Source organism: Nannobrachium achirus (genome assembly GCF_963921795.1).
Source record: "Nannobrachium achirus genome assembly, chromosome: 2".
Lineage (NCBI taxonomy): Eukaryota > Metazoa > Chordata > Actinopteri > Myctophiformes > Myctophidae > Nannobrachium > Nannobrachium achirus.
This window is the reverse complement of record NC_137811.1, coordinates 27,583,117-27,595,154: the sequence shown is the minus strand read 5'-3', so window position 1 is coordinate 27,595,154 and position 12,038 is coordinate 27,583,117. Positions and strand designations below refer to the sequence as shown.

Sequence of the window (12,038 nt, the reverse complement as noted above, 5' to 3'; positions counted from 1 at the left end):
TACACCATACACTGACATGGTCCCATGTTAAGCCTGTTTAAATCCACATAACAGGATGAGACGCTGACTTGGTCCTCATTGACTTAACATGGACGGGCCGCCGGTCACCATTTCAGCTCAATACTGTTCAATTCGTGCTTGATCGTCTCAAACCACCATTGGTATGGGCATCGGGACGTATATAGATGCCACACAGAAAGTTTCAGAATCAAAATCCGACCTAGTGAAGCTACGTGAGGGTCGGATGGTTGCATTGAGGCTAACGCTAGCAGAGGCCTGTTGTCAACAGGAAGCCCTGGTTTAAAGCTGACGTCATAATCGGATCCTTTTTTTTCACGGTTTACGTGTGGACATTAGCTGAGGTAAGCTAACCATTTCGCTCCGTCTATAAACACATATTAAAAGCTTAAACAATGCTTTTATATAAAAGTCGCTCCGAGTCGCTCGGCACCAAACGCCATAGTGAACTAGTCGCTCGTAAAGTCGCTCGGCGCTAACTGAGTTAACTGAGAACCAATGTCAATACTATCTATCACTAACAATCTGTCAATTGCACAATAATCATGTATACAAGCTGAATAGTGTTTCTTTTTTAAATATTTAAAGATAATTAAAAACATTTTCTTTCTTTTTTTTTTAACTCATTGACTGCCAAGGCACGAGTTTCACGAGTTATTACAGTACTCCCAGGCTGCCACAGCCCGAGTTTCCCGAGTTGGAAGCCATTTTGAAAAAAAAAAAAAAAAAATCTTTTTTTTTTTTTTTTCAAAATTTTTTTTTATAAAAAAATTTCTAAAAATGCCTCAAATGTATTAGGCATGATCGCAATTGCGAAATTGCATGTTTAGCCCCATAACAAACACATCTTTCAAAATGTCAAAAATGGCTGTTTTGTCTGACTTTGAAGGCTTGTATCTCATGAATGCCTGAACGGATTTCCAAGCGGATTTTTTTGTTTGAAAGCTGTTAAAAAGTACTACACATATAGTGCATGATCTAGGCATGGGCGTGCACGATCCGTGCACTAAAAATTGATCCGTGCACTAGAAATTTGGAAGGTGGCAGTGTTTGTTTTGTCTGACTTTGAAGGCTTCTATCTCATGAATGCCTGAACGGATTTCCAAGCGGATTTTTTTGTTTGAAAGCTGTTAAAAAGTACTACACATATGATGCATATATGGTGCATGGGCGTGCACGATCCGTGCACTAAAAATTGATCCGTGCACTAGAAATCTAGGATAGTGGCAGTCTGGTACTTGGGGGCCATCTTGAAATGGCATTCAATGAGTTAATATATAAAAGTCTATATAAAAGGTTTTTTTTCTTTTTTTTTTTCAATAATTTCGGGGACCCCCTGCAGTATCTCCGCGGACCCCCTGTTGAAGAACTCTAATATAGAGAAATACTGTTACAAGTCAAAATGTTAATTGAGTAAAAAGCACAAATTGTGTAAGTATTCATGCAGATTAGTCGTCCATTTTGCAAGATTTTTCAAGAAAAGTTTTCAGAAAAGTGTCGACATCGTTCGTAGATGTTTGAAGTCGCAACATGGCGAAAACACCATGTATAAAACAGGGCGTATTTGGTTAATGTATGTTTTGTAGTAATAATCTAAATCTACAAAGTAACTTGTAACTAGTAGGATGCCTCAGGGCGACCTGCGACCTCCCCCTCGATGTATATCGGACCAGTTAACCACATATGGAGGCCATATCGGCCACATACCACACTAACAGAATCCATATATGGCCATGACAGATGGCCAAGACAGCCCATATCTGTGTGGCTGGTTCTACAGACAGGGATCTCCATGTACTGTATGGGCATAAAAGGGTATAATGTCAGATGTTATAGACGTTGTAGGACTTTCACATAAAGAATAACTGTGTAAGCATGTTTGGGCTCTCACAGCATATCTCCATATACAGTACATGGATCTCCATATATGGGTACCAGGGGTCACCATGGGACTTCATTCCCATATGAAGTTAGATGTGGCCTTAATATTGGTGACATCAGGGAACTCCATATATGGGCATAAAAGGGATTCTGTTAGTGTGACATCACAGTGATGTCAGAGCGGCAAACCCATTCTGTTAGGGTGGTTCCCCTGAAATCACAGTGACATCAGAGCATGATGTCAGAGCGACAAACCCATAGAACCGCAGTGTCAGGCGTGACAGAGATACATACATACATACAGACAAGCTGTGACCGTATACATACTACTAACGTTCTAAAATAATTGTAGTGGAGTAAAAAGTACAGTGGTTTCCAGGTGGATCGGCCCTGGTGGCAATACAGTAAATTTACGTAACTTTTCCGTTGTGTTTCAGTGGTTCTGGAAGGTGGTGGAGAGCCTCACCCAGGAGGAGAGAGTTCTGCTGCTGCAGTTTGTCACCGGAAGGTTGGTGTGCTGCTCTGCTCCCACGGGGAGAACAACCCCCATCATGACTTAAAAGAAAAGTCAAGTCAGGTCCTCAACTTAGCCTGTTAAGACCTGAGAGGCCCAATCTGCAAACGCTTTTCTGAAAAGCCTATGTTGCTATATCAGGTCATGGTATAGCACAGGGGTCTTCATTGTTTTCAGGCCAAGGACGCCTTAGTTGAGAGAGAGATGAAGCCTTTTCATAGATTCCATATAGTGTCATCATTTGACAGTCACAGCACAATCATCAGTGTATTTTGTATTCATGTCAATTTTTGTTTTCAGATATTAACCACTTCAGCCGTCATTACCTAATAAACTTGACCTTTTACTCTGTACTTAGTCTGCTCCTTTTCCCCTCTACACCAAAACTCTTTGCCAGAAATAGCCGATCTACAAGCTTGATCTTCTATTTTTGGCTACAGTTCTCAGAATATGGACACTAGGGTTCAAGTTGTTAATATAAAAAGGATTGGAAGATTTGAAGGACCCCCTGTTGTAACTCTTGGTATAGCAGAAGCAAAGATATGAGTAAAACATGTTAAAAAATATTATATTAAAAGATGTGCACAACATTTCAGGATATAAAACAAAAGTAATTTGCAGACCTGCAAGCACCTAATGACGCACTGTGAGCTTGTATAATAGCCAACGCTAAAATCTGATACTTTCCCGGTTTTAATGTCTTAACAAAGTGCCTAAGCTAGCAAACTGTGGATGGATTCCCCTGCTAGTTGCATTGTGGTAGCTCTTTGCTACAAGGCCTTAACTCTTCCTCTGTGTTCCTGTCCAACAGTTCCAGGGTCCCTCACGGAGGCTTCGCTTATCTAATGGGTGGGAGTGGATTACAGAAGTTCACCATTGCTGCCGTGCCATTTACCTCCAACTTGCTGCCTACCTCCAGCACCTGGTAACGCGCACGCACGCACACACACACACACACACACACACACACCCACACACGCTTGTATTTCTATACTTTTTACACATGAGCTTTTACAGTAGATCTGCTAGTTTTGTTGCAGCATGCAGCGTAGAATAAATCGGTCTTAACTTCAAACTTGACCTCTAAATATCTAATCCAAACCCTAACGACAACCCGAATCTTTTCCTGATTGACGTTTTAACCATGAAACAACCATGTCAGTTTCTGAAATTCTATATATACACACACGCACGCACGCACGCACGCACGCACGCACGCACACACACACACACACACACACACACACACACACACACACACAGTATACAGTATGTCACTCTCTCTCTCTCCATCTCTCTTTCTCGCATCTCCCACACACTCAGAGCATCACTGCCTCCATATATGTAGTGACAGACAGATATTGCATTATGTGAAGTAAGAGTAGCATGTGACAACACCACCCTGTAGTGGTCACCAGAGGGCAGTGTGGTGCCTTTAGTGTTGTGGGCTGGGTACTATAGCTAGTAGTGTTCCTGTACAATGATCTATTAGATGCCGGGGAGAGTTTTGAAAACTGGGAAACGGTTCTCTGCACGACCAGGAATGAGCGACAGGCAATTCTTATCGCCACGGGATGGTGATTTCGGCTAGCCGGGAGGCGAGTGCCACACTCCTCCTCTGGCAAACTGCAGTGGAGACCAACCATAATTATAGCATGGTATCAGTCTGCCTGACGAACCATGGTGGTGCCCCTCACCGCACTGACCATGTCAATCAATCAATCAATTAACTTTATTGTCACAACACAATTACAGGTAACGGTGAGGTGAAACCTTTTCACGTTTGCAGCTCAAAGAGCAAAAAGAAAACAATTTGAAGCAAAGAATGGAAAACAAAATGAGCACAACAAGCTTGAAAAAGCAGCTCATTCGTAGTTTACGGCCGAGGAGCCCGAAGTTTTTTCTATGTCTTTCACTGCTGGCTTCTCCTACCTGTTAAAGCGGCCGCTAATCCAGTTCCCATCGTGCGTGATCGGACACTGCTATGCATCGTGTGTTTGCGTATTCCTTCTTTGCTTGCTTCTCAAATCCTTTTATTTTTTTTCAATTGATCAATAAGTTCTCCGTCTGTAAGCTGCCGTGTTTACACAGAAAGCCAACGAATAGAGGATAGAGGACGGACAGCCGCTTCCGGTTTACGGTCTCAATGTTAACTGGTCCGCTCAATAATGTGTCCGTGTAGAAACCGATCACGGAGCATTAGTTCCGGCCTATTTTAGTTCCGCTTCGATAAAAAAAAGATTTTTTATTAAAGCTTTTAAATCTTCGGGTTCCTCGGGCATGGCAGGGAAGGGGTACAAAGGGGTATTTTTTTGGCAGAGGTTGAGTTAAAATTAGTATCCTGTCATTTAAAGGGGTCCTAAATCACATGTGGTGCATTCAATATAGTGCATGTCAGTATCATGTTGCTTAGGGGTCTGAATTGGACGCATGGATCGGTATAGTGCAAATCAGTTAAGCACAGGCGACAGTCTTAAGGTAGCTGTAAGTGTTGGAAAGCGTCGAAAATCTGCTGTCGAATAGGCACAAGTTGTAGGGAAGCATCGAAAGCCAACCGTCAGATAGCAGCGGGCTTGTTGTTGAAAAAGATGTCAAGCCATTCTATTTTTAGCACCATATATACAGTAGTAGCCGTCTGTCGGTGTCGGCTCCCAGGTGCTTTTTTCCCCACACCTTCCAACCCCGACTGATCTCTCAACTTCAACTAGCAGTCTGTAGTAATCTGTGGTAGTCTGTTTGATGTGGAGCTACCTTTAGGTTTTCTTCAGCAGCCTGACAGCTGCTAGATATAAAAAAGAAACTGCCACAGTCTCTTGTTATGTATGAGACTCATGGTACTCCGGTATGGCTCGCTAGCCAGGTTGAGGACGCAGCAGTGGCTTGAACAGGCTGTGGCTGATATGAGATGGGACGATATGAAAATTTCATATCACGATTATTGTGACAAAATAAATTCGTAATTTACAATATTATAGCGTTAATCAAAATTCATTATCCTGGGGTGTAACATTTGCCAAAAAATAGCAGATCTACAAGCTCACAACTAGTCGCAACGTGACGCGGTGTGAGCATGTAGATCTGCTATTTTCACAATGTTCACCTCTTGCTTACTTAATATCTGACAGTTTGGCCAGTCCTGTCGAATATATTCGAATATTCGAATCCTTTGAGGTTGAATAATTTGATAGAGAGTAAAAAAAAAAAAAGACTGTATCAAGTATGTACCTTTTACCAATTATAGAGGGTTTAAGTGGTACCGGATATGCAGCTCGGCAAATAAAAGGTGAACTGATCCCAGTGCACGACGGAGGACGATATCACGATAAATTAAATCTCCACGATACGATTATCGTGAGTGTTTTTTTACCACGATAAACGATAATATCGCGTATCGTCCCGTCCCTAGCTGTGGCTGGGGTGATGTCTTCTTGTCCCTGACGATTCTTTCCCTCTTATCTGTCCAACCTCCCCCCCTCTCTTCATAGCATCAACATGCTGAAACTCCCCGAATACCCCAGCCAGGAAGTCCTCCGAGACCGGCTGCTGGTGGCGCTGAATTGTGGGAGCTACGGGTACACCATGGCGTGACGTCAAGTCCTCTGGCTCCTGTGGGCCACGCTGTACAGGGTTCTGCCTAGTGTGTGTGCACCCACCACGGGGACTTCACTCCTAAGCACAGGGAACATGCCCCCAGGGAACACCCCCCTTTCCCCTCCCTCACCCACGTCTATTTTTCTTTTTTTTTTGTGAAGCACTGATGTTGGCAGGATGAAGCATATGGACCGTAGAGGGAATGATGAATTCTTAAAGACTTTAAGAGTTGCAGAGGCTGCCTGCCTGGGCAGGTGGAAGGCAGGGGACAGGGTTGTGTTCAGAGCCAGACAGACCCATGCTGGATTTTTGGTTTTTAGATGGGGGTTTTTGACCAATAAAAAGGGCAAAAATCAGTTCCAGTCGATTTTAAAAACTTAGATTTTATTACAAAAAAAAAAAAAAAAATCTAATTCACACAATGTTTGAGCTTGTAGATGCACTTTTTTTGGGGAAAATGTAGAAAATGTCAATTATAACGACATGACCAAAAATCGGCTGCACAATTGCTCATACCAAATAATTTGGGAAATAATGGCATAAATATCCACCAAACCCATAATATCGATCTGGTTATAGTTGTGTTGTTGATTCAGACTCTGAACTCTCTCTTGCAAACTGCCAAAACAGGTTACCATGGCCACCAAAATAGTTTTTGATCAGCGATAGACCAGAGGCATACAGATCTGCCAAACTGTATCAACCTTGTCCGTTGCTCTAAAAGGAGTGAGTGTCTGTGTGTGACACAACCAAATATGTAGATGGAAAGGCATGTACTCCGTAGTAGCATATGTTTATTTTTGCAGGTGTGTGTGTGTGTGTGCGTGTGCGCGTGTGTGCGCTTGTGCGTGTGTGCGTGTGTGTGTGTGTGTGTGTGTGTGTGTGTGTGTGTGTGTGTTAGGGCATTAACGAATATTATTCAAATTATTCAACCTCAAAGGATTCGAATATTCGAATATATTCGACAGGACTGGCCAAACTGTCAGATATTAAGTAAGCAAGAGGTGAACATTGTGAAAATAGCAGATCTACATGCTCACAACGCGTTGCGAGGCGTTGTGAGAATGTAGATCTGCTATTTTCACAATATTCATCTGCGGAACTGAGTCACATTAAATGTAATACCTACAATTCCAAGTGCTTGTCAGGGTGGGGGTCCCCAGTTCAAATATGTTTATTTTGGGGGTCACAGCCTAAAAAGGTTTGAGAACCATTGACAACTCATTCTTATGACTTCCTATCTAGCCAAGCTTTATAAACTATTTGTTTTTTAAAGAGAGAGAAAAAAAAAGCGAATATTCGACTTCGGTGAACAACGTCGAATAGTGACTTTGATATTCGAATATTTGGTGAATGCCCTAGTGTGTGTGTGTGTGTGTGTGTGTGTGTGTGTGGTGTGTGTGTGTGTGTGTGTGTGTGTGTGTGTGTGTGTGTGTGTGTGTGTGTGTGTGTGTGTGTGTGTGTGTGTGTGTGTGTGTGTGTGTGTGTGTGTGTGTGTGTGTGTGTGGGTGGGTGGCTCAAAGGTGATGCAGTAAGGTGGTGGTGGCGTAGTGGTATGCTTTTTGTCTGAAGAGGATGGTACATTGGTCTAGATGTCAGAGAGACAACCACGCTGTTTTACATTGGTTATACCCTGTAGCCTATGAGCCCAGACCCCCCCAATGGAGTATGTTATGTGTATGTTTTAAGCCATGAGATTTGTCTTTTCTTTTTTTCTTTTTTTTTGTGTCTTACTGTAAGTTATTTTTGGGGGGGAATCGAGTAGTCTTCCTACATCAGTGGTTTCCTGACTTTTTCTGGATTTACATTATTATTATTATTTGTAATTATTCATGTTTACACTATCATTGAAATCTTTAATGTTTTGCCAATTATTTGGGGGCCCCACTTGCAATACCCTTGCGGCCCAACAGTGCTGAGAATCACTGTCTTATGTCTTCTGTTAGCTGTACTGCTGTCTCCGTTGCCTTGTAGTCGTACACAGATTTAACCCATTTAGGCCTAGAATTATTGAATGCTTTAACCAGTGAAAAATAGCAGATATACAAGCTCACAGTGCGGCACCGAGTGCCGCGCTGCGAGCTTGTAGATCTGCTATTTTTGAAAAAGTCGTGAAAATGTGTGCAGATCTTTGGATATATGTATTTTCAAAGCGAACGTTTGCAACTCAAATTTTGCTTCTGGGTGGTCCCTGGAACTAAATATTTTGAGATGGGGGTCCGTGGCCAAATACATAATTTTGGGGGTCCTTCACATGAAAAAGTTTGAGCATCACTGACATGGAAACATAGGTTTCTTGCACACATTTTCATAATTTTTCAAAAATAGCAGATCTACAAGCTCGCAGCGCGGCACTCGGTGCCGCGCTGTGAGCTTATATATCTGCTATTTTTCAATAGTTAACATTCATGGGGGGCCCGCAGTGAATCCTTGTACCCAGGGCCCAGAATTTGGTGTGACGCCCATGATCACTGTCTTATGTCTTCTGTTAGCTGTATTGCTGTCTCCGTTGCCTTGTAGTCGTACACAGATTTAAAAACATATATATATATATATATATATTTATATCATATCGTTTCTGTTGGGCAGAAACATCCGTGAGGGTCACACGAAAGTAGTGAAAATAGCAGATCTATACAAACTCAAAATACAATGCATTTTGCCACACGTTTTAAGCTTGTAGATCTGCTATTTTCACTTTTGTTTAAAGGAGTATTTCACACAAAAAAAGGGCTCACATTCTCGGTTACACACCCCATGACTTCATGGAGATTATTATTATTATTATTATTTTGTCACATTCCTGAACCAATAACTTGATGACTGGTGGAGTCTCCGGTAAGTGACTCAAGAAGTCTCCTATTGCTTTGGTTTCTCAACCTGTGGGTCGGGACCCCCAGGGGGGTGCCCAAATTATTTTGGGGGGTCCCCAGATGATTAACTTAATGTGCAACATTGTTTTCTCTCTCAACCGTAAACAAAACAACATAAAGTTTAAGTGTATAGCGGGTATATGCACATTTCTAAAGTGACAATTTAATACCTCTAAAATTAAACATTGACCAAATTGTCAAATATTAGAGGCAGAAATCGTGAAAATAGCCGATCTAACGTGAGCATAAGAATAGCAGATCTACATGCTCAGGTTGTGAGCATGTATATCTGCTATTTTCACAGTAGAACCGTGTTATACAAAATGTTATGCCTCAACTCTTTTGCCTGACTGCAAGCGTCAGACTCTTCACACACTACGTTTCACTTCGTTTTGGGAAAGAGTCTGATCCTTCGGGGAGACATTCCACTTCTGGGGGGGGCGGGCTAAAGCCTATTGACGTCACACACACACACACACACACACGCGCTTAGAGCCCCCGAAGGCGACGTGGCGTGACATTGCAAAGATACGTTATTTCTTATAACATTATATGATTGCATGTTTATGTTCCGCTCCTCGGGCGAGAAGAAAACCACCCACCAACAGGGGGTGGTAATGTGCAGACTGATTTATCAGGCTATCAACTCTTTGTGCTCGTAGGTTGGGGGAGTCCCCAGTTAAAATTAGATTATTTTGGGGGTCTCGAGATTATTTTTGGGGTCGCGGCCTGAAAAGGTTGAGAACCACTGTCCTATTGAACGATGACCCCGGTCGGCTCAGGAACGGCTCAAGAACAAACACATCTCTGTGAATTCAAGGCTTCATGGGCTGTGTAATCCATCCAGGGGTTCCCCTGCTTTGGCTCAGGGCACCCCTATAAATGTTTTTTTTTTTTTTTTTGGGGGGGGGGGGTTCATCCGAGGTACCCCTATATTATATTCATAATTTTCACTCCCAGTCCCAGCACCTTATATTTAATATTTATGACAATTTTAGCGGCATTTTGTGATGCGCTGAGAGCTTGTCGATCTGCTATTTTCGAACAAAATCCTTCCCCACAATACGGATAGTAGGTTTGAAGTGGTTAACCCATTTAGAACGGGTACACATTTTGTGTATCATTATTTTATGCTTTAACTATTGAAAAATAGCAGATATACAAGCTTGTAGATCTGCTATTTTTGAAAAATTGTGAAAATTAGAATTTTGACCCGATTCTAAGTGTCTTTTGAATCCTTCTAAGGTGTTTTGAAAAACCTATTTTTCTGTGTCAGCAATCTGGCCAGCCATCGTCAAAGAAAAGGTCCTTTTCACTTAAATGGAGCTCAGTTAGTTTGTTCTTGAGAGACTACTATGTCAGTGGTTCTCAAACCTTTTCATGTGAAGGACCCCCAAAATGATATTTATTTGGCCACGGACCCGCATCTCAAAATATCTAGTTCCAGGGACCACCCAGAAGCAAAATTTGAGTTACAAACGTTCGCTTTGAAAATGCATATATTGAAAGATTTTCACACATTTTCACGACTCTTTTCAAAAATAGCAGATCTACAAGCTCGCAGCGCGGCACTCGGTGCCGCGCTGTGAGCTTGTATCTCTGCTATTTTTCACTGGTTAAAGCATTTTAATGGCCGGGGGCAGACGTAAAGGATTTAGACAGGACAAAACATTTTGGTCAGCGGTGCCAAATAATCCTCCCTTAGAGCTGTGGCTTCCTTTTTGATTGCCATTGTTTATCTTTCTTTTCTTTTCGTTTTTTTATATATACTCACTTATTGTAAATACATATGCTGAAGATATTTAGTTTTTATTTGGAAAAAGGGATATCATGTTTGGGGGAACGTATCAAACAAAAGGATCAAATCTCTTTTTTTCCTAAGTGACGGGATTGTAAATATTCATTTATATTTCATAATTATTTATCAGTATTGTTTTGAATGCCTCGCCTTGTATTTTGATTTTGTAAAACGGATACAAATAAATAAACGGAAGCCTTTATAGATATTTCTGCAAATGACCTCCACGATATCAAATTGTGTATTTTACCATAAACACTGTACATCTATGTTGTGTTGAGAGATTTATTTCTCAATAAAACCAATTCTTTTGAAAATAAAATCAACAATGTTGCCTAACATATCTTGTGAGACTTGAGCTTACATTCAGAAGCTATTCTGCAGTGTTTTCTTTTTTTTTTTTCTTTTTTTTTTGGTGTGTAAAAAAACACGTAAAAACATCCTTCTCTACTTATTCAAAAAGGTAATTGTTTGAAGAATCTGTCTGTCGGGTGGAAACCTGATTGATTGATTGATCAAATCACTGGTACAAGGTCAACTAAAAGGAGATCCTAGAAAGCCGAGGCTTATTTCCACAGGAACCACACTTTAAGTATCTCATATAACCTAATGTCCAAGCTGGTGGATCTACTACATTTGATACTTTTGTGTGATGCTGTAGTCTAGTGTGATCAAGTTAGTTTTACGAGAAAAAATTAACCCACAAAAATATGGAGATAAGTTAGGTTACTGCCCTACAGCTAAAAATGAATACTTGGTAGTTTGCTAGTTTCAGCCCTAGTGTGTCTGCTTGGATAGACATACCGTAGTGTGTCCCCAGTAGTGTGTGTTGTGTTTTGTTGTGTTGTTGTTGGGTCACAAAGCATTGGAGCAGCAGGTGCTATGCGGCCCCTAACCAGCCTCCTCACACAACAACAGCATGTTGTTACAGAACACATCACACACTGGCTCAGTCTGACCTCCACGCTGTGTTTGCTCCAATCATACTACGACATGAAATAGGGCTGAAAAGGATCCCCGGCGAATAAGCGCTACATGCTATAATTTATGGCATGCGTGTGCAAATAAAAACAAACTTAATACTTCCTATGGTTAATATGAGCATCAAATCAATATTTCAAATGTGTTTTTTGCACATGCATGCCATAACTTCCATAGGGATAGATCACACATGACATTCATGACATCATCAACTTGCGACGGGCATTTCCCCTGTTGAGTGAACGATTAGCTATTTCTAGAAGAAATAAAATATTGAAGGTGTTTTTAATTTTACATTGTAGAGGACAATTATAAGGTATTAAGGCATATTTGTCGTATTAGCCAGGGATCCTTTTAATACATCCCAATTGCCCTCTATAAC

At 41.4% G+C, this 12,038-nt stretch overlaps 1 protein-coding gene across 1 annotated transcript in view; it reads left to right on the top strand.

Moving 5' to 3' along the window:
• hace1 (HECT domain and ankyrin repeat containing E3 ubiquitin protein ligase 1) overlaps positions 1-6,237 on the top strand; it is a 47,644-nt gene extending 41,407 nt beyond the window's left edge. Inside the window, exons 23-25 of the mRNA XM_080740720.1 lie at positions 2,337-2,407; positions 3,225-3,338; positions 5,899-6,237. Of these exons, the coding sequence (XP_080596846.1) occupies positions 2,337-2,407; positions 3,225-3,338; positions 5,899-6,001 (288 nt within the window). The 3' untranslated portion in view covers positions 6,002-6,237. The remainder of the gene's footprint in view (positions 1-2,336; positions 2,408-3,224; positions 3,339-5,898) is intronic.
• Positions 6,238-12,038: the final 5,801 nt, after the last annotated feature.